Below are 23,777 nucleotides of genomic sequence, written 5' to 3'. Positions count from 1 at the left end.
TTTATTCATTACTATAGTCTTTTTTGAATTCCTTTTAAACAGCGAGGTTAATAAATGTATTGTTATGATTATCAGATTAGTCTTTATAACAATTTTTGATCGAAAACCATAGGATTGTAACATTATACCGCCAATAGAGCAGGCGTATTAGTTTACTAAATAAGGTGTCTTTTTTCAGAAAGTGTCCGAGAGTACAATTTTCTGCGATTTAGGCGAACACAACAATCCACCGCAGGTAAAGCTTTAGCATTTTTTTTTCGAACAGCAAAAATGAATTTTGTTTGCATTACTTCCAGAAGCAGAAAATGAATGGAAACCTTCAAGCCAATTGCAGTTTTCGGATTCCCTAATAAATGTGTTTAACTACAATTGTAAGTATATCGATTAGGGTTGTTTGATAAATGGGATACGAACTGATCCCCGATGCCAAGTGGTAGTTTTGGTACTCGTCCAATATCAAGGTGGTATCGCCAATCCGATAGCACATTAATATGAAAAAATAAATCATGATTTGCGATCCAATGGATTTCTAACTTGAAAAGTCCATAATGTTGCGAGCTTTCTGGCTACATTTTACTTTTAATCATAACAATCACACACAGTTGATGGAGATCTATGTGTGCATAGAACCAAATAATATTTTTGAATCTTTAACAATGTAAATTAAAAATAATTAAGCGCTCCGGACAAATATTTTAGTTGTAGTTGTGTTTATTCTTCTTTAAAGACATATTCTTTTATAATACATAAATCAAAAGTATACGTAATCTAATTTCAAATTTCCAAATCTTAATCAACGACTTTTTTACTTGGGTTCTATATAGCCTTGCAGCTGTGGATTAATGACCCTCACAATAAGTATGTCGATATTATCTTAATAAACGATATATATCGATCAATGTGCAAATTTTCTTCTACCCAATGTTTCATGTGTATTTCTAAATTAAAAATTTTGTCCATTGCAATCAAATAAACGCAATTATTTTCAAGTTTGCGTGGTTAAGAGATTACTTAATAGTTTCATATGTTCGCACAAGTTCGCTCGATAACAACGGGTTTGTTATATTTAATTGTATTAGGACGCCACGTTACGACTTAACGCTGTGACGTCATCTTAAAAATTCCTAGTCCCCCTAAAAAATATAAAATCAGCCCCTGATGAACTTACAAAAAGGTATATAACAAGTTAAGAACCACTGGTGTACATAAATTTGCGACTTCTTTGTTTGTGCCCAGTTTGCCACATATCTTGAAACTAATAGTTTATTTTTTTTCAACAACAAACAAAATTTGAAATCAATTTAAGCACAAAAATGTACAATTGAACACGCCAAAATCACTTTATATTGTTCAACTATATAGGCCTAACCTTAACAATATTTTGCTGTATGGTGCAAGCTGCTTTGTATAGGGCATTTTACTATTAAATTGTTTATGTTTCCGATTCGTTTGAATCATTTACAAACTTTATGTACCCTATTAAGATTGTGATAAAACGATAAGGATCGGCTTTCAAACGTTTTTCTCTCGGGATCCGACCGTCGATGAACGCGAATGGTTTCTGAAAAAGTGCATTAACGAATCTAATCGAACAAGGATTGCAGAATGGTTTACCAATTATCGAAAATCATTTGCCAATTTATCCATGCAAGGGACACATAATTCTAAAGAGGTAAGACAACAAAAAACTTTTTTCGTAACGATTGTTTTAAGTATATTAAATAAAGCTTTTTAAAAGAAATAACAAAACAAGACCTTATGGATGCTTTGTAGAATGTTAGGTGAATACCGTTTAAACGTCGTTAACCAAAATTTGGTTGATTTAACGTTCCTCTTAATTTTAATCGTAACATAATGTGCTATTTATCAACTGGCAGGCTATAATATTACTTTTTTCTTGCCATGCCATTAGCCTTCCATGTGCATCACAATCTTACTTTAAAACTTAAATAGCGTAATGTGAAATTAATAAAACTCTTTTCAGGTTGAAAGTTCCACGTTAGCAGCACCCGACGTCGCGCAAGAAAATCAATCACTGAGTAGCGATTTGCCAAAAGATCCGCTAATAAGATGGAGCTCTAGCAACCACGTACAAACTAACTCGTTTAGTTTGCAACCTTTTGAAAATAAAGGAAACAATTATAGCAAAATCGACGATAGTGGCAGTGGGGATGAGTGGGTTTGCCTCTTAAGACCAATTATATTGAAACACTCTCATGATACAACGTGCTTTTCCATATTTAACAATGCATTACAGGTTAACGACGTACTTCATGACGATTTGCGTTGAAAATTTTATCTACACAAAGGATCTAGGAAATTCCAATAGTAATCGTTTCAATCTTCTGAAAAACGTTTTCAACAAAGTGAGAAACTTAAAACATTCTTAATAACTAACAACTGTTAAATATTTTTTAATTTATGGGATACCATCTTGTTTATATAGATAGGCAGCTGTTAAAAAGGTAAATATCCATTTAGTTAGTTTGTTACGGCAGCTTAGGCTAGTATACTAGAATACAGATAGCTACTAAATAGACGCTATTCTGACCTGACCACGTTTTTCTATTCGTTTTTATGTTAAGAAATGATTTTACAGATTGTATACAATAGGTGTACTGCATTTAATGTTAAAATATTGTTGCACCTTGATGCTTCAAAAGCTCCTTATTTTAAAAATTTATAGCAGTGGTTCCTAAAATTTTTTGGCTCGCAGCACTCTAAAAATATCTTAAATGTTTCGCCCCGGCACACTTTCAACAAAACAATACAGTCATTTTACAATCGCCCTTAACCCACGACAAACTACATGTAAATCTCTCAATATGATTAATTTGTAATGGGTTGTGTATTTAAGTCTAAAGTGCCTGCGCACACAGTTTGGGAATCACTGATTTATAGGGTCCTTTATTATTTTAAAGAAGCAAAATGGCCTTCCTAAAGTGTATTAACCCTTCGTAAAAGTCGCGGAAAGTAAGCAAAATATTATTGAATTTATTTTAGGCGTTTTGGCCAATATATGCTAGGCTGCATGGAATCGAAAGCATCAATACAATCGGATTCTCTTCTGGAAGCCTTTTTGTTCATCAAGAGTTGTTATATCGTGGCCCAACACCAGTCAATTTTACCTCCACGATAAAGAATTACATGGCAACCAGTGTCATTTACGCAAACAACACTTCGGTCGCTATAGACTTTAAACGAACAACATGTTTTGAAGGTCATTCTTTTAATGTCGCCTTACATTTTTGCAACTTTCATATAAATAATTATACGTTTATATACACATATGTTTCTTGGAGTGATTTAAGTGTAGTTTAAGCCTATATCGCGGCAAGGCTATATGTTAAGTGAACATTAAAAAAAGTATAACACATTTTTCAGCACTAGCTAAATTGCAATACTTAATAAATAAAGTATTATTTAAACGGCTTTTACATAATTTTAGACTCAGAAATTAACGGTTGTCTTCTCGTAACCTGCCAACTACATTCTCGCTGTATTTTGGATGAAAACCAACAGATGAAATGCGTATGTCTTCCAGGATATAAGTAAGTACAATAATATAAAAAAAATATTAGAAAAAATGTGATACTAACAACGTGACTGTATAGCGAGAACAACGCAATCACCCTCGTGGATAATAATTGGAGAGTCTGATCTCACTGTAATTTTAAACAAAGCTGCCAAATTTTACTAATTGGCACGCAATATTGTTTTAATTTAGGTTTTGAGAGGCCTCAAAAGCGATTAAAGCGTTTCAATTATTTTGACAAGATTAAGTAACGTGAGTAAAAATGGATCGATTGAACCGGAACTATAGCAATTTCACCAACTCGCTATACATACCGGTATAGAAAAAAATTTAACAAAACATATAGTAGAAATTTTTAACAAAACAAATGCAACTTTTTTCGCGTTACTGCCTTTTTTTTAAGTTATTAGACCAACTTTGAATTGGTAAAGATTTCATAAAGGGTCAGCTAACTGGCTAACTGTAAGGACACTTGCCTCCCCCTGGAATTTCAAAATGAGATTATTAGTATTATCTAAGTGTAATATGTATTACTTATGAAGGTTAAAAATATTATACATTATCCATTGCCCCCAGTGGCGTATCCAGGTGGGCGGGAGTTCTTACCTCCTTTTGGTAAGCGATTCTATCCTTTTTGTTCGTTTTTGTCATGGTTCAACAAACTGTTCGAAGCGGCGTGCTTTTTAAGTAATTGGGTCACGCGTCTTAGTCTAATGCGAAACCAAAATCGAGCGCAAAACGCCGTTTTTCGTCTTTTGTTTGGTCGACCGTAAACGCTGTTTTTCTCTTTCGTTTTTTTATTTGTTTAGGTTGACTATGATTAGCAAGTGTGTATTCGACAATTGACAAAAGTCAAACCTTCATTCTTTTTTTCTCGCTAAAAAACGAGTTATACGCAGTATGTTCCTCGCTGTTCGGTCTCTGCGCTAATATCCAATGTTGGTGTAACATCGAAATTTGTTTAACTGAAGCAGATTCTTAAAAGGAGGTATAATGGTGACTGTCGTGCGCGTTTCAAATTCTCCATTTTTAAGTAATGATGGTTAACGCAAAATTATGCTCTTTAAGCATACACTAAGACCACGTGCTAAGTGTTCAATGGACACAACTTATTTCCCCTCAACCGCAGCTTGTAATTTAGCTGACTTGGCTCACAGCTCGGCGCAGATGTTGCCCTAATAACACCCGGAAAAAACGATCTTCGTTTAGTATTGCAGGTGGTGAAAGACGTGCTTGTAATTTGGCGCTCGTTCCGTTCAGGGAACTTGAAAGCTGCGCTGTTGACAGTCGAATTATGTGTGATTCTACCACAATTAATCACACATATTTCACGGTCTTGGTTGTTTTTTTGCCTGAAGTTAACGATTGTACACCGTGATTTCGCAGCTGGCGCCTGACAGGATTGTCGACGACGCACAGGGTCGCTTTTGCTGGACGTATTTGGCTAGTTTTTTTTATCACGTCTTGTAATCACCCTTATGACGTCATACTGTCACTGTTTTATGACGTCATTATTTATTAATGTCAGACGAAAAGTAGGAGAATTCCCTAAGTTGCCAATTCAGGACCTCCCTTTTTGATTTTCTGGTTACGCCCCTGATTGCCCGTCCCTGGAAAATTTTCAGCGGGCGCCCCTGGGACCAGGTATTAAATTTTCTGTTGAAAATATTTGCACTGCAACGCCTATGGTAATATCTGCAACCACAATTTACATAGACCTATGGTTTCAGTAGCAAGGCCCTTTTTAACGAGTTAACGGATAACTTTATTAATTGTTGCCGCATCGATTTTATACCAAAAACTTTTTAGATAAATTAGGTTGCGTAACACGGATTAATCTGCATGTAACTGTACATTTCTAAAATGTGTGAGTTAGCAAAAACGTTAACTTCTTTACACATGTTCAAATTTTCTCAAGTTTTAAGACTTACATGGATTAAACGTAACGCCATAATCATTATTTTACAGGCGAGTTACTTCAACCGGCGCATGCATTTCAAGATGCATACTGGAGAAGGACTTTTGTGAACATGATGGAAAGTGTTTTATAAAAGAAGGAAGTGGAGCAGCTTGCAGGTTCAACTCAATTAGCCGGAAACCTCTAGAATTCAACATTTTTATCAATTGTATTATAAAAACAAAACTTTATAGCACACGTGGAAGGTTTAAAGTCCGATTAATTGTTTAAGTTGGTTCATGATCGGATTCACAATTTTTGTTCGTTATATATGAAAATTTTATAGATAACCTTACAAAGTTATATCTAAACACGACGTCCAAAAGTTGTAACCAAGAAGTGACATGGTAAATTTGGCAGAAATTACAATTTTTTGGAAGAGTCACATCGCAGTCTACGGTCTAATAAGTGGAGAAAAATATCTTGAAATCAATAAATTGCATTGTTTATCTAGTTCAGGGACGACAAATCTTTTTATTGCGCTGGACACAAACGAGACCTGAACCCCTAAAAAGTTTTTAACCGTGGGTTTGGCCCCTATGCTGGGAATACAAATATTTTTGAGAAACATATTCTTTTCTAAACTAATTGGTTACATTTTGTTCTTTTATAATATTAAATCGGTGGCTTGAAATCTGTAATGTGTCGTTTTGTAAACCGTGTGTTAGTGGTTCGCCATCCCTGAGCTATAGTTGAAGGTGGCAAATATAGTTTACACGAAGTTTTTATGCTAAAATATGTAAAACTTACGTGCACAGGGTGAAAAACGCCTTTATGTTGTTTAACTTGTCTAAACTATCTTTTTTACTTTAATAAGACGCACGGTGTCCTTTGTTCTACTTGAACTGTCTATAGGACCAACTATAACAGCTAAGTTATATTCCTGAAAAAAAAAACTTGCCCTATTTTAGTAGGGCATTCCACTGCGATAAAATACCAAAGTCTAAAAACTGCAATTTTGTCAGAATTTAAAGCTGGAACTAACGTTTATTGTCAAACCATCTAACTGCAATTACGGCACAAACATTCAAATTTAGTTTTTCAATCAGGAATTTACAAACTGATTTTATTTTATCAAATCTAAATATTATATTTTTTTTGTTTTTAAAGATGCCTGACGTCACACATATGGTCCTTCTTGGGCAACAAATGTCAGTACAGAGGAGATCGCAGCATGATCTTATTCAGCGCCGTCGCTGTACTTATCTGTCTCGCAGCAATACTTAGCCTCGCTGTGGCGTGTTACTGTTGTGTTATAAACGCCAGCCGAAAGAAGATAATTGAAGTTAAAGACAACCAGTGAGATTGCATGATTGAGCATTAAACATAGTTGTTTCGATTATTAGTTTTCATTTTGTATTTGCCATGACAGTCTCTTTTCGAATTCTTCTTTATATCAGTGTTTTATTAGGTTCCTTGGTACTTTCCAACAATGTGTAAACTCTTTACAAGCAAGTCCAGTAAAAGGTGAGAATTGCTATAAGTAAGGCTCAATCAGTTTCAATTTACGTTAATCGCTGTTTGTAACTCTTACAACTGCATCTTTAGAAGATTACCTACCGCGAATTTATCTACACGAAACAAAACGCAAGATGGATCAACCTTCTTCCGGTTCTAAGGTAGGCGTACACTGGTTTAATGAGTTGCACCAGTTCGAGAGCCATCTCATTCTCACCTCGTTAACAATATTGTCCGTAACTCCTACAAACTAAATTTGTAATGAAGGGCCATATTTGGTTAATATTGTGACAAAACTTTTGTACCATTACTTTCCAGCTCAACAACGATTCTTCTATTTCTCAACACACCTTCAACGGCATTGGACAAGCACAGCGCCCTCAAGCGGTCAATTTGCAGCGTAACATAACGTGGCACGGAGAGAATTTATGTCAGAGTGGGCGTAATTGGCGACAAAGCACTTAGTTTTTCAAATAAATACAAAATTTGCTCTACTTTCAAATCATAATGGAATCTTTACCAAAAAAATTTCAGAATAAAAAATATATTAAACTCATTAATGGATGTTTAGGTTATAACAGATGTTGAGCTAAAATGCTTCTTTTGAAACTAAAAACACTAATATGCTTCGTATTTTGTATACTTTAATAACGTTTGCAAATAATGCATTTAAAGTTTAAAATAAAATCACTTTTTAAGAAAACCTAAAGCTTGTAAAAATTGAAAAACGAAGTTTTAAAACCGAAGAGTCACAGTTTGGAGCGTCGGCAGATAAAGGGCCATTTAGTTTGTTGGGCGCCATTTTTCTGGCGCTTTTTTGCACTTTGTCGAAATGCGTCATGACAAGCGACAGTACAGATACGTCACACATTCATTTCCATAAACACAGAAAACGAGGCGCTGTCTTCGTGGATTTGAATACATTCGCTGCTAACGTTGCGAGTTTTACTTGGCGATACATCGGCTAAGCTGGACGTGACGTGGGAAAAACCTTGGGCACATGCAGCAACACGCTTGCAGAACAGCTTCGGTGCCACTACAACGTAGTTCTTACTGCTTCTTTCAACAACAACGTGCTTTGCCTTGGGCAAAGTGTCGGCAAAATGCGGAATGATTTCATCGACGCATTCGTTATGGATAGTGTCTGAGGTACCATCGGCATCATAAATGTGGCCAGCTGGTTTAATTTCTTCGTGATTTATTCTTAGTGTCCCATAAACTGGTTCGCAGACAACTGCATCAATCAATGTGGCCTCTTGCAAACGCGGGCCCTTCTTTATCACGGCGTACTTTGCGTTTTCACGTTTAATGTGCGAGTAAATCGCGCTGGGACCTGTGTCCTTGTACTTGTTCGTCATATCACATCCGCCAGATGGCGCGGTGACACAATCCACCAGTTCCTCGTAGATGGGATCGCCACACTTTGAACCAAGATACAAATTAAGCACTTCAAGATAATCGGTCTGTACCTCGACAATCATCGGGCACGCTACGTCTTTTTTAGGTATAAAATCGTTTGGACCAGTAATCGTTATTCTTGGAATATTAAAGGTTTTCATTCCAAAGTTAAAATTGCTCAACGCCATTGGTCTTAAGCCAAATAGCGAATTGTTTCTCGAACTAGAGAAACTGCTGTATCGCGTGGCACTGCTTGACATCCACGCACCAGTGCCGTTATCGGTTAGTGTGCTCAGGCCACTGGATGTTACACTGACAACGTTGTGCTCTCCTTGTTGCGAAGCTGGATGTCTATGTGTGCTGATAATTTTCCTTAATCCCGAAGATCTTGCAAAATACTTCTTGTAGGTGCAATACCCTCGATCAGAACCACTATCATGTGAAGCGAACCGCCCGGTGCTGATTGGACTAAGGGTACTGACTGGATAATCTGAACTGTTGTGAATAATAAGGTCATCACTTAGGCTGGACAAAGAATCTGACGCACGTCGGGAAGAATGCGATTCTGAAACACGATAGAAGTTGGTTAGACAGTTCAATGTCTTTAAATGAGGAAATCCGATTTAAGACTTAGCAAATCCTCGTAAATTTAAATAAAGAATCAAAAAAGGACTGTACTTATAAAAGAAAAAAAAATCAAAAGATAAATGGCTACCTTTTATTTTGTCTGTCCTTTGCGTTAATTCATCCAAATGGCACCATATATCTTCCAAAAGGGAGGCCTCGCGCGCCGACGGGTCACGATGCGCATTGCTGCGCAAAAACGGAGCTCGAATTCTCATGACGTCACTGCTGCTTCCGCTGCTACTGTCGAAATAGACTCCGGGTAGCGGCCATCGGTTGTGACCTCCAGTAATGTTGTCACTCAGTCGTCCAGGGTCGTCTCGTGCTCGCAGCAGCTGGATTCCCTGACGCCGACGCTCGTCGTGCACTCGTCGCTTCTTGCGAACCTTGTGCTTTATCCTTCTGCGCATGGAGCGCGGCCTCTGGCTGATCAGGCGGATATTTTTAGACCTTTCGAAAAAAAAATTAGTTAAAATATTTGTACAAATTCCGTCACTCGTGTATGCTAGATCAGTGTTTCTTAATCAGGTGAATGGTTCACCCCAGGGTGAATAAGTTCTTTGCAGTGGTGAACCAACCAAAAAGGGTGAATAAGGGTGAACCGTTAGAAATGGATGATAGCTGGCGTAACAACCTAAATCATTGTGTGCTTTTATATATAAACGAGATAGTTTTACCATATCATGAGACAAGGTTGAATGAAATATGGAGATAGATGCTAGGGGTGAACAAAACTAAAAAAGTTTAAGAGGCACTGTGCTAGATGCTTTTAAGCATTTTACTTTAGGAATAGAATAACAAAATATAAGTTTGGCGTTAAAGTTAAAACTATTATAATAATTGTGCTAAGGACATTTTGTTCAGAATGCTTTCTGCAATTAAACAAAAGAGAATATTACCCTGTTCGTTGATGGTGTGTTGAAGGCTCCCTGTTAGTTCTGAGATTGGCTTGACCTTCAATCGTTCGCTCGATGACGTCGGCTATTCGAGCTTTTATCTAGAAGAGTTTTAGTTACGTTAGAAGCAGGGTAATGGTGGAAATAACAATGGTTGGAACGTTCGTTAGAACAAAAAGGCATTTGAAGGAACATTCATTTGTCATCATGATATGCAAAAATTTTTTGGGTATGCGCATTTTTATAATGGTCTATGCAAAAAAACGTAAAATTCATTCGAAATACAAAAGTGCGTTGACAGGTGATTATACTTTTAGAGAGCTACTTATAAAGGATAAGTGGTTTTTCCTAATCCTTATTCCGCGATGAGGATTAAACAACATATCAACACAAAGATGACTGACAGGGTGACGTTGATTGGATAGGGGTCGAGTTCAAACTGACCTTAGTTATTTATCGAGACCGACAGCAACAAAACTAATGCTGTCAGCGAGTATTGCCGATTTTAGGGAGTACGTTATATTCAAATAGACTGTACAAACAACATTTTTTGTTATTATTGTGGTTTTAAACGCTATATTAAACGATGATCACACGTCAACCATTAGGCTTGTTTTTTTTTTCAACACGTCAACCATTAGACTTGTTTTACTAAAACAAAGTTTTCTTTTTTCGCATGTTAATTGCCAGCCAAATTTTTTACCACTCGGCAACATTACAGACGCTCGGATTTTAGGTTAGTCGGCTGTCATACTGAAACTGTCAAAAGCATATAGGGTTTTAAAGCTTCGTAATCCTACTAATGGAATGATTGCTGCTTCTTTCGATAAATTGACTGATGTAACAGGAGAAGGTCGATGGTATTTTCCCCTTTCCATTGACCAAGCAAGCTTTCAAACTATGCCTGTTGTGTTAAGTGTTGTCCGACAGAAACCCCATCCAATCACCCCTTGCTTTGTTTACTTAGTGTAGTGCTCGTACGGTCTCTCTTCAAAGGGCTATGCGCCCATCAGCAAGTTCAAATACGCCCGGTGTTTGAACAGTTAATTTCCGAAAATTTAGATCAGTGGTGTTTATCAGAGTCAAACAAGAACACGAAGTGATTTTTTTTAAATTGACATAAAACAGATCTGCCCCTTCATTCGTCAAGTACGCTTAAAAACGAAATGCATGCAAAACAGCAACACGATGTGAGATGATATTCTTTGTATAATATTTAAAACAGATTACTTCCACAATTTATCCACCAGTAAAACGCTATAGCCTTCGTTAAAATTTAAGCTAAATTAAAATTAAAAACAATGTTGCTCTATCAAACAGGCGGTAAAATAACACAGTAATTTGACGCCCCAAACAGTACGTCGTTGTGTAATTTCAGTAACGCTGTGTAATGTAAGTACTCGGTGTACTCGTTATATACTATTATTATTGTTAATGTTGATCGGCACTCCTTACAAAAATAGCATGGCGAGTAAGCAAATATCCTTACCTTAGTTTTCGACAGCCTCAGTCGAGGCGGTAAGACTTTTTGACGAAATCGAGCTTTTTCTGGTGTTGGTGGCTTGGCCTCTTTTTTCCGCGGTCGAACTTCTATGGTTGCGGTATCTGGAGCGCTCCATGTACGCAGGAGGTATGGTGAAGGCTCAACGTTATGTGTGCGAGATGCAACGCACATGGATGACCTTGACGTAATTGAGGGTTTGTTTGGCAATGGCATTGGCCTTTTCATTTGCTTCTCCGGATTATTAGACAAAGGTTCGGTTCTTTTTTTCGCCAGATCCTCGCCGTTGGGTTGCGTCGGTGTAAAAGGAAATATGGTGAGGTCTGGAATTTATTTGCAAACAAATTATAAAATGTGCGTCTTTTACGTGCTGACTTTTTAACAAGTAAGTCAATTAATCAATTAATTAGAAATCGTAAAGGTGGTTAAAATTTTACCGTTAAAGTAGAAATATCTGCAATTAACCACATGGTGGTGCTAAAGAACAATTTTTTTTCAATATCATTGAAAAAGCCTAAAGTTATTAAAAACTAGAATAATACAAAAGTAGATATCACTGTATAAGTAGGTTATTTGTTGTGAATACGGTACATTTCAACGCATGGCGTCACAAAACCTCATTAGAAGCATTCCCATACAAAGTTTCTACCCACAATTTAACTCGCAATATTGACATGCCAAATGAAATAATTTTTTTTTTTAGACGCTGGCCGCTTATTTTTCTTACAATTGTAAAGGCGCCTCTTAAAGCGCTTAGTTTTCTGACAGGTCGTTAAGCATGACCCAATGTCTTTGGACAACACTATTACATATTTATGAAACAACAAAGACAATATCTGTTAACTTTAAATATATGCCTAAATATACATAGTCTCCACCAGAGCTTAACTAGCGCCGGCGACTTCGCAGGGGGTCGCGTAATCATTTTTAGTGTCGCCAGTAGGCCTATACATTAATTTTACATAAATTGTTCAATCAGTAGAAAAATAAATATTTAATTTTACTTATTATATCTATTTTTTGTGATAATGAGTCTTTACTCTAAATTAACGCAAATATAGTACTATTGGAAAATGGTTGCAGAAGCAGAAAACAAAAAGTATTTCTTTACCATTGTCCAACGTGAAGGGTTGCGGCAAGTTAACTAGTTCAAAGGTTGTAAAAATCACAGACTGAATGAAAGGTTTGACAGTCCTTGACCAATGTGACTAGTCATGCAGGCTAGATAGACAATCCCGATAACAGTTTAACATTTAGTTATTGTGTTTCACCCTGAAAAAGGCCATTTAAATATAGATTGCCGAAACGTTGGTTAACAATTACAATTACCAGAAGAGCTGTTTTGATTATTATTGTGTTTTTTTGTGGTTGATATAAAATGTAACGTACGGATTCGCCCCTACATAATCCAAGCCATTGCGAAAATTAGTGGACCTGAGTCGCCTTCTCTTAAACCAGGGGTTCTTTTTTAGGCAGGACCCGGGACGAATGCAAGATATCTGTTTGGTGGGGGGCATAACATTTTTTAGAAATTATGTCACAAAGTTGCGTCATAATGTAAAGTCATAAAACAACCAATCTTTAAAAAAACTTAAAGCTCCCGGGCGAACTGATGTTCAAATATGCAACATAATTGCCATTAGAGTATATGTTTTTACGGCGCAACATACCATACACATTGCATACACGGCGCATTTGGGCAGAAATGATTTCCTTTAAACCAAAAAAAAACGAAAAAGGTCAAAGGTTTGCGAAAAGCGTAAAACAATTTAGCGTTTAGATTCCAAAATGTGGCAAAAAACATAGTTTGGGGGACACAGTCTAGTGTCCCTCACCCCTTGAAAACGATCAATCTTACAACGCACTGTTAGTATGCAGCCTATACTAAATGTCGTTTCGCACTCAGGACACTGTAACTAAATATAAGAAACGGGGGAAAGATTAAGCGATTGGAATAAAATAATATGCATCAATCACAGTTAAGCAGTTTTGTATCAATCACAGTTAAGCAGTTTAGGAAATATAATCGTGTTTTCAAAACTTGATACTATATATATATTATTTTTCCCCAAGGAGTCTTTGCTCCCCCTTTCGCAGATCTTTACCCCCTCCCCAAGGGGTGTGCGCCTCCCCCAGTTTCGGAACCCTTGTCCTAAACATTTAACCCTTTCAATGTTCGTAAATTTCGGATTTTTAGTAGACCGTTGTTTTAAACACCGTTTTGAACGAAATTCCGAATTTCATGAATATTTAATTTTAGCTTCACCACCAACAACACTGCGAAATTTACTTGACATGGCTGCTTTACATTGCTGGCACCTGAACATGTTTCCTTGCCAATGTGTGACAAGCGGCAAATCGGAGAGAGTTATCGAAGCAAGCGACTGTTGACGATGCTCAACTTGGGTTGGGCTTACCTTCGCTCTTCGATTGGCGTTTAATCTGTATCGGGCTTGGAGGCGGGTTGAGCCTTCCTGCTATCTTGACGCCGTTTGCAGCAAGCTCTATCGTCTCGTAAGCGTGCTCGCGTCTGCGAACAAGTGAAAATAGCTGACGACTTGTAACATTTCACAGACTGTTCGCCGACAGTTGTTTGGAAACCGGCCAGTCTTTTTAGTCAGGTTTCGCAGCCGGCACAAACGTAGCCAAGACTCGAATAGCTTTCTGAGTTGAATGTTATTAACTTGACTGCCACCATTTTGAATTGATTTGTTCAAAGTAAAACAAAAATGTCTGCCTCTAACGTCTAAATCAGTGGTCGGCAAACTGTGGGCCACGACCCAAATGTGGACCGCACAGCCAGTTTTAGTTAGCCGCAAACTACTTTTTAATTTATCATGTAGTTGTGGGCTGCGTGAATGCTGTACATATATTATTGTATTTTAAAAGTTGGTGCGGCTAACATTTTTATATTTTCACAGCGTGGTTAAGGCCCACGTGCCAAACGTTGCCCTGTGAGTGCCTGTCAACGATAACTTTAACTATGTTATTCGGGCCACGACAAAAAAAGTTTGCCGACCACTGGTCTAAATGAATAATATTACCTATAAAATAAAATGATGCTTTCCTACAATGAGAAAATGTGTTGTTTCAAACACGTAGTGTTGACCTTAATGGGCTACGCATAGGCTACTATGCAGAAGGTATATTATGGAAATTCACGATTAAGAACTCTTATCGCGAACAGCCTTAAAAAGTCGCTTTGCAATTGTTGTTTAAGAAAATGAGCTTTCGAACACCGTTCGCCACCACAGCTGCGAGGGATAACTGCCAGAAGCGGGATCCGTCAGAAGCCACAACTTCCGACAACGCAGGGCAAACTCTTGTCAAACCGCCCCACGAGCAGACCACGTATCCGCTTTGGACGGCGTCCTTGACGTGAGCGGAAGCCTGCCGCTTATGTTGTGACGTCAATGATTGTCGACGACGGATAAATTGGACAGTCTTAAAAGCTCTAAACTTGATTGTTGCGAGTGATATCGAAACAACACTCGCTCCTTAGGCTTTATTGTATTCTGTATTGTATTATGTAATAATATTTCTTGAAAATTTTTGCAAAAAATAATATTTAAACGAGCGAAAAGAGATTAAGGAGTTTTTGCATTATGTAATATGTATCATAGCACTTCACGGTGGACGATACACGTTAGGTCGTTAGAGTTTCCACAAAGAAGTAAGCAAAAACCATGAACATCCTATTGGCACGCGTATACTATAGGTGAACAAATAAAAGCTTCTCGATATGTTTTGTATTGGCAATATTATAAACTTTCGTTAAAAAGAAGCTAAAACTTCTAATATTACGATTAAGCAATAGTTGCGCTTGTTAGCATTCCCAAACAAAATAAAGCAAATCCGATTTCGGCAACCACTGAAAATACTGTTGGGTTGGCACACAGTCGTTTAATTTTCAACAATCGTAGAATCAGAAGTCAATTGATGCCTTCTAGAATACTGTAATCACAAGTTTATTGTTCTGCATACAAAATTTTAAGAGAAAGAAAAGCATAACCCAAAACGAAACAATGTGTAACGTTTGCTTGTTAATTCAAAGTGGTAAACAATATAAATAACGAATTTATTCTGACGTGATAAAATGGCGTATTGGAACAGCTTTTGCACAGTTACACGTTATCAAGCGACTTCTTAAAAGATCCAAAATTGCGGAAAGAAGTATATGTTTGTCAGCCTTTTGAACGTGCTGGAGTAACGGACCGAGCAAATATTATGTTCAACACTCAAGTGTAGATTTCTCCTACGCTTATAAAGTGTGGGTAGGTTCGCACAATCATAGCAGATAAGATCGATTGAAAGTCCGGCAAGATACCGGGACAGACATCCTGTCGATAGGACAACCTGCCCGAACAAAGCGCTGTTTCGCGCTGCCGGAAACAATACAACATTTCAGGCTTCAAAAGCTAGCCCAAAACTTCCGAAAAGCGCAAAAAATAGGAAAGCAACATCTCGCTGTGGCTAAACGTTTTCCACCCTGCGGCTGCTATCATGTTTCCATAAGGCTACAAAACACAGTGTATCGTCTTCCAATCTAGAATTCAGATCAAGCGTTAATGACCGCGATGTCACTTGTCTTGCTGTAGTAGTCATATCAAACCAAAATGACGAAAACCCGGTAACTGGCGCAATTGCTTTTCATAATGGTGTTATTTTATTTCGGAGGCTGTAAACACAGTTGCGAAACCGAAATTCGTTACTGAGAATTCAAACTAGTTACAAGAACTGTGACGTAATGTCGGGCGTCAGTGATGTCGGAACCGCCAACCAGTTTACACCGAAAGTAAGTTACACAAAATATCGCAAAATGCTTGTATTGTAAAACAGATTTCAGATATACGACGACTGTATTTAAACTGACAGATTCTCATATTAGTTACATATTTTTAAAACCAAGCATTTACATGCGATGGAAAACTGTTGAACCTATTAAAATCATATACTTAGAATTATAGGGTAAAACCCTTGGTACACGGTCTTTATTGCGGTTTACTACCCCAGCAAAATCCTTCAATTTTTTTTGATTTTTTTTGATGAACTTTTTTGACAATTGGAGTGCCACGAAGAATTTTCTTGCCTAACAAACAAACATGGCTACTTTCCGAAACAACTAAACTTTCGATAAAAAATTCAACCCACAATGTTCTGAGTAAGCAAAGTTATATTTTAGCAAGGCATTTTTAAGACCACAATCAAACGAAGTTGAGTTCTTAGTTTCTTACCTCCTGTTGCGAAATGCGCGGGGTCCAAGGTTCATGTACTCTGCACAAGAATTCTGTTCTTCCGTTGAAGGCTTTTTAGCATTACAAAATTTCTGCATCGGATTCGTAGGCAAAGTCTCACCACTTCCATGTTTATTTTGTCGTCTCATTGTTTCACCTACAATCGATAGGTAACTAGATTGAAAATTAGAGTATGTTGACGGATGGTAAAAAGCTTTTTTATTCCAATGGTTTTGCAATTTATTTTATGAAAATCGATTGGTTTTATAAAACTGGATGTTGTAACCAAACGTAAGGATTGTGTGGACGCTTTAAACATAGAAATGATGAGCTTTGGCTCAAAACAACTCCAAGTTTAGTGTACCCGCTATTAATGTAGCAAGAAATGTGTTGAAGCACTTTCATAAAAATCAAACAAAGTTCGCTGGCCCGCTTTGCGCAAAACTTGAGTAACTTTCTAATATTTCTTTCTAAGTTTAAAGAAATTTTGTCAGCATAGAAACACCGTCATCTTATGGATGTTTGCTAACTTTTAAAAGCCTACAACTTTTTTCGCCTTAGCCTTGAAAGAATTTATGTTCAATTTCAGTTGCATATTTACGAACAAGATTTATTTAAAAAAAACTCCCTATCCAGCTCCTATTCTTTTTGTAAACCAAGTCAACACATTTTAGAAACCTTGACAGCGTGATGGAATTTATTTAAGAAGTCATGTAGTGTGAATAAAAAGTCGCTTTGATGTAGCTTAAACAATATTGTTTGTGCAACATCTGTAACAAATCTAAATGAAAGGTATGTGGTCAACTGAGGAATAAGCAGTTCATTTCTGCCCACATGCAAGGTGTGATTCTTTGTAATTAACCAAGTAAGGAACGTGGCTGCTGGTCTTTGACTATATAGTTGGCCACTTCTGCAAGTGACTGTTGTCAATTCGCCTTTCAAAAGAGCAGAAATCATGGCCCACAAAAAGAATATTTTTTGCCTATGTTAAAATCTAAAGTAGGATTTAGAATGTCATAGCCCGTTCTAATTAAATCGTTTTATCCCAAAAGCGTTGGCGTCTTGAAAATTAAGTTTGGAAACTTAAACAATATAAAAGTGTTTTGTTCGTTTTGCGCGACTCGATAACATCTTTTGTATTGAAAGTTAACACCTCTCCAACCTAAAACGTTGACAAAAAATAACTGCGTGGTGTCCTTCAGGTATCTTTTCATGACATCACGATTAGATGTTATTTTGTGTCAAATTTTGACGTAAATTTGTTACTTCACGTTGTGACGTAACTCTGTGACGTCAACTCTAAAAGATGTCATGCCCCTTAAGAAAAATCCTAGATCCGCGCCTGGCAGCGATTGGTATTTGTGTGTAATAGTCGAGATAATCGTGTTTACAAATTCAATGCAGTTTTAATCGGAGTGGTAGAACACAAGTTGGCCAGACAGCGCGGTACCAGCAGACAAGCAGATCGGTGTGGTATGCAGGCGCGGGATTATCATGATATGTAATTAGTTCTTTTTTAAGAATGAATACTGATTGAAACGCAAAACTAAAATTGTGATGCAACAATTTATTACACAAAGTTGAACCATCGTGGGCAATGATGCATATGTTATCTTGCATTTACAAGGTATTTTAAATGAAGCCAAATCCAGCATTTTAACCTTGGTCAAAATCAACTGTAAAAACTAGAAAATTTGGGGGACAAATCAAAGTTTAATTTAAGTACACCATTTCACAATTTGTGGATGTTTGGCCAGCCAGCTGTCACACGCAGCATCATGTCATTTTACGTTAGATTTATGACATTTTAGGTAAATCTTTGCAAAGTGTTCTTTATACTCTTCCGCACCGTAGATATACCTTTCTTAAAAGTTACCTTAAAGCATAAAAGTGAACAATTTTGACATGTTTACCTTGCACAGATGTTATAAGGTCATCGTAAGCCATATTCTCCAAAAGAGGGGCACATGAAGTCACCGATCTTGGGGGTGAAGGTTGTCTGTTTCCACACCCTGCCTGCCAAATTGGAATGCGGTTGTTAACATCCACAACAACGGTATCACGCTGCACAGGAGATTCGCGTTTCCCTTTGGGCTTTTTTTCACATTTTCTTCTGATGAAGCTGTCATTTGAAAGCTCGTGGTCTTCGACACAAAGTTCAATTTCATCTTCCTTTTTCTGTTTACTGCGATGCTGAAAGTTTTTCATTCTTCTTTTAGCAAGACTATAGACAAAAAATGAAAAATTTATTTAGAGGGAAAAAATCTTTAGACATTTAACAACCCTGTTATCTGTTGATTTTCTTCATTTTACAAAAGTGTCGTTAAACACACATTTTTAAACATTATAAAATAAACGTTGCATTTTTTGGTGTTGTTGACTTCCCGCCGAGTGATCTACATATAAAATCCACCGCAAAAAAACCCTGGTGGAACAGTTGCAAGCGTAATAACTCGCAACCTTTAACACATCGTGCTTTTCTAATACCCTTAACGAAATATTAATTTATTTGGAGAAAGATTGACAGAAGAGAATAAGTGACAGAATTGCGGTTTTAAAACTCACATCCAAATTGTCACTCTAGATAAAAATATATATGTCCTATCATTTGGCGAATGCATGTCTCGTTCTCATGTTCGCGAACGGGAACACTATACAAAAAAAATGTTCAGCATTGTTACGTTTTTGGCTAACATACCTTAAACCCGTTTTGTCTTGCAAAAACACAAACAACAAAACCAGATTAAAATGATAGGTGTCACAACACATGTGTTGCCGCTCAACGCTATAGAGATGCTTTAACGTAAAGTGATTAAGTCCTTAACGCGATTAAATAAATCCCCTCTCTCCCTTACTCGCGAAAAGGGATCAATGGTTTGTATTCTTGAACCACTTGGCAGATATCATGCTTTTTACAAGACATGTGTCAGTCAAATTTCAAGCCAGGATTAGAGTTTCTTGGACAGTCGGCGGTAAACGAACACCTTTTTTTCCTGAAGACATTTCGTGGGTGGCGGGAGTGTTAAATTTACTAGTTTGGTCGGAGGTGAAATCGTTAAAGTAGAGTAAGGACAAAACGCACAACACCGATGCTCTTTAGCAGGTTGCAGGTCAGACGTGCTTTGTGTGTAAACACGAAGAGAAAATATGTAACACGAAACCACTACACGTTACATTACACTTAAATGCCGGTCACATGTTTAATGTTTCTATATTACATAACCAACAAACCCTCATTAGTGGGTTGCGGCAATTTCAGTTGCCGCAAATTTAACCTTGTTGCCTTGTGTCGCGATCCGAAAAGATCCCATTTGCAAGGCAACGCTATTTGCAAATGGGTGCCCAGTTACACAGCAATCGAGGAAAGGGAAACCACATTTTGCATGTTTACCACAATTATCAGATTTCAGTATAGCACCGCCGAGTTTATCGACCAAATCGACCCATGCGGTAAAGTTCTTAGAATTTCTTAGGCAACAGCAACATCGCTACAATAAGCGAGATGGCCTGCAAACACGTCATTAAAAAATACACTTATTTTTTTATATCAAAACTCAAAAGATATTGACCAATACTGAATGCAATATTAAATTATAAGTGTTTTAGTAGAAATCGTTATAATATTAGGACTACTAAAATGAGTGAAAAAATCTTTAGATTTTCGCTGATTTTTATGTTTTCAAAATGTATACTAAAATCAGTGCATGTTCCATATGGTGGCATGGCGGACGAAATATTAGCCCTAAGCAAAACGTTTGAAGCGCTCTAACTTATGTTTCAACTTGACAGACCTTTTGTTTAAACAAGAGACGCTCAACGATAAAGAAAACGTCTCACCATTTCTTGCAGCATTTTAAGCACAGAAATGCCACGAGCATCGTTCCCAGGACAAGGCACGCAATGAGAATCCCTGTAACGGCGTCGCTCGTAAAGAAAGGGGGTTCTTCATTTGCTGGGAAGACGCCTGAAAGTAAGTGTTTACGGGGTCAATACGATAGGAGCTGCAGTATCTGCGAACGGGTAGCTGACCCCTTCAAGCTATAGCTAATGATCGTTTGTCATAATTAGCTCGATGTGGATCTCTGGCAAAGCCGAAGAGATTTTTGGGCTTCCTCGCTTCAAAGCATCGCCCTGCCAAGCGTTAATTGGTTAATCTTTGAAAGAAACAAACACGCTAGTCTTTCGGCAAGTGTTAACCACAGAACGAACTGCGCTTTCAACGATTGACAACTTTTCAACGATATGATAACGTCTTAGGAAGCAACCATTATCGACACTGCATTGGCTTAGTTGATGAAATAATAATACTATATATATTTTTGTTAATATCGGGATCTAAGCCTGCTCCGACATTTGTAGTTGTTGATCTTTTTTCCATATCGTACGATCCAAACAAAACCACAAAGGTTGTAAAAAAGATCCAAAACAACTTTATTCAACAAAAGCAGAATACTATATAAATTCTATTTGAATAAGAATCTTAGCAGAATTGACGATGCTCTTTGACTAACTATATAGTATTTTGCTTTTGTTGAATAAAGTTGTTTTGGATCTTTTTTACAACCTTTGTGGTTTTGTTTGAATATATGCGTGAGCTTATTTGTACCATATCGAAAATAAGAGTTACTAACACTTATTCTTGTTCGTGGAAGGCGAAATTCATATTTCTGCAGGTTAGTTGCTGGAAATATTAGAAAATATAAAGAACATAAAGCATTAGGCTTTTAAAAATTATGTTTACCACTATAACGTACGGTATGTACATGTCAACGCCCTATATTAGAGTTGTGGTTACACAACACTGTTAAAAACGCTGCTATGTATAGTTAAAACAACACGACGCCAAGACGATGCAAAAGCTATTTGTAGCCACAGGCGTGCTTTTCTAAAGGCTTGTTTTAAGATGGTGTAGGCGAAATTTAGCTCTACTTTTGCGGTGTATCGCTGTTCTCCACAAGCATATCTTATGACATATTAATTTCGCCGGTGGTTATGTCTTATGTGATCCGTATCCACATGATAGCCCACGTAACCGCATTTTTTTCGACGATATTGATCAGGATTGCCACGGCTTAGCGTAAGCCCGCACTTTTCATACTGGGAGCGCGAATTTGCGGGTTCGGGTAACAGTTTAGGGGTTAACGTATACTGTAACAATTCAAACTATTGAATAAATTTTAACAGCTAAAGATAACTTAATTGCAATGATGCCTATTTTAAAGTGTTATTAATAGCACTAAATACGAGATATGGTTTTCAAACCATTCACACTTTTAGCATGTGATAAACTTGTTAAACGGCATTGCTATTTTACTCTGGAGAAACGCGTTTTAACCAAATGCAAACGTTGACCTGCAGACAAGTGTTTTGTCATTAAAAGCCGCAATGGAAAAGGAAATCCACGATTTAGCCTGATCCTAGAATTACACACCAGAAGGCTTTCTTTTTATGCATCAACAGTTCGACAAATTTTACAACACTGTTGTTCATCAGTATTAAGACAAGCAGAAAAAACGAAGGGGTCGGACCGAAAATGCCAGTCAGCTTAACTGGCAATGAGTGACACGAATAAGGCGTTCCAGGGTTCGGAAGGCTAGATAAATAAGCTTCAAGGGGATTACGGGCGCGCGAAAAAAAATCGTTTTAGAATGGAGTATGTCTAATTTATCGTATTTATATAATCGCTGCCTTATTTTTTATTTTTTGCTCTTTTAATTTGGTTGTTTGCTTTGACAAAAATAAAAAATATTCCATAAAAGCATACATTTAGGTTGGTTGCGATAAAGGCTTCGTGCAAAGCGTTTCAGTTGACAAAACTTTAATATGAGGAGATCTTACATTAGTTAGGAAATGTGACACGCGCTCACACTATCGTACGTCCATATGCATGCACGCACGCACGCACACACTTTAAAGATTATGTGTGTGCTACGCGCGTAAATGAATTTTTTTTATTGTTTAAGTTCGCATGCTTTTTTTATATTTCTATACATGGCGATATGGCCACAGAGAAGTTTTTTGTAGGAGCTTTCCTCAACGAAAAGTTCCGTTTTGGTAAACTCCTTAAAACTCTTTGTTACAGCATTTACATACAATTTGCAACAATTTTTCCACTTAAACTATATTCAGAGAAGAAAAAAACAACCAATAAATTAATGATAAAATATATCGTCTTAATCTATATGTACATCAGTTTAGTTTTGGGTTTAGAATTACAAACCTGAAGTAACAAACTCTTATTGTTTACTTCAAGTTAGTTTACGAGTTTATGTAATGTAATTTTTTATTAAATTTTAATTGTTAGATCGCAAAAACACATTAAATTTCTTTTTAGGGATAAAATGTCGCAATGTCGCGAATGAAGGCTTAACTTCAGTTAGTTGAGCATAGTTTTGGCATAAATCTGGAAAATGTGACTCTACTTAATCTGGCTTTTGTATAATACACCGAAATTGGGGGTTGCGTAAGTTTTCGAAAACTGTAAAGAGGGGTCGCGAAAACAATAAGGTTGGAAACCACTGACTAAGAGTGAACAGTGTTGCGATAGATTTTAGTTTTGGACTTCTCGTGTATAATAGAAAATAATTAACCTTGCTGCCGAAAGTGTTCTTTTGCGGAAGAGTTGGAATCAACTTCGCCCAAGAAGGATGATCGATTTTCCTTGCTTGCTTCGTGTGCTTTTTGCGGTAGCTTGATGCGGTCTAATCCGGGCTCTATATCTTGGTGCACACTCCTGTGAACACGTAGAGAAAGGTCCGACAGAACTTTTTCTATTCCAGAAAGCATTTCTCCTCAAGTTTTGCGATAGGTGCCTAAGCGGGTGTGATGTTGGCAGTTGGCACATACATCGTTAGCCGTAAATCAAGCGGCAATTATCATTGTGAAATTCTAGTATGATCTTAAAAGAAAACATGTTAAAATCGTTAAAATCATTTAACCACCTTGTTATTGGGATTTACTTAAGTAGATAGTATTAATTTTGGTGTTCAATTTGTTTACAATAATTTTTCTGAATTTACAGTAACAAATTTAAATGACATATTTATACTTAAGATCTTGAAAATAGATAAAGGTTTTTTTCGTAACGTACAAAAATGTTAAATATGCGTTTTGATCTCCTTATACTTAAAAACGGTTGAGAGCTCATGACCCAATTTCTTTATTGGATGTAAAG

The 23,777-nt window shown here is 37.0% G+C and overlaps 1 protein-coding gene across 1 annotated transcript; it reads right to left on the bottom strand.

The window, feature by feature from the left end:
* Positions 1-7,362: 7,362 nt before the first annotated feature.
* LOC146138220 (uncharacterized) lies at positions 7,363-23,495 on the bottom strand. Its single transcript, XM_083393948.1, has 9 exons — positions 23,194-23,495; positions 20,441-20,567; positions 18,517-18,827; positions 16,604-16,760; positions 13,787-13,899; positions 11,358-11,692; positions 9,872-9,969; positions 9,064-9,422; positions 7,363-8,913 (listed from the first exon to the last, which is right to left on the bottom strand). Exons 1-9 carry the CDS (start codon positions 23,387-23,389, stop codon positions 7,814-7,816), a joined length of 2,796 nt encoding a protein of 931 aa, XP_083250074.1. The 5' UTR covers positions 23,390-23,495; the 3' UTR covers positions 7,363-7,813.
* Positions 23,496-23,777: the final 282 nt, after the last annotated feature.

Source organism: Ascidiella aspersa, chromosome 7 (genome assembly GCF_963924565.1).
Source record: "Ascidiella aspersa chromosome 7, kaAscAspe10.2, whole genome shotgun sequence".
Taxonomy (NCBI): domain Eukaryota; kingdom Metazoa; phylum Chordata; class Ascidiacea; order Phlebobranchia; family Ascidiidae; genus Ascidiella; species Ascidiella aspersa.
The sequence above is the reverse complement of the archived record's forward strand: the minus strand, read 5'-3'. Positions and strand labels throughout refer to the sequence as shown.

What these genes read in the sequence shown, in the direction of transcription:
- LOC146138220 (XM_083393948.1), bottom strand. Translation starts at nt 23,389, where the DNA reads ATGCTTTCTGGAATAGAAAAAGTTCTGTCGGACCTTTCTCTACGTGTT. An exon ending in TTAAAATGCTGCAAGAAATG is followed by an intron (nt 18,828 to 20,440) that starts GTGAGACGTTTT and finishes TTTTGTCTATAG; the next exon opens with TCTTGCTAAAAGAAGAATGA. An exon ending in ACGCCAATCGAAGAGCGAAG is followed by an intron (nt 11,693 to 13,786) that starts GTAAGCCCAACC and finishes AATAAATTCCAG; the next exon opens with ACCTCACCATATTTCCTTTT.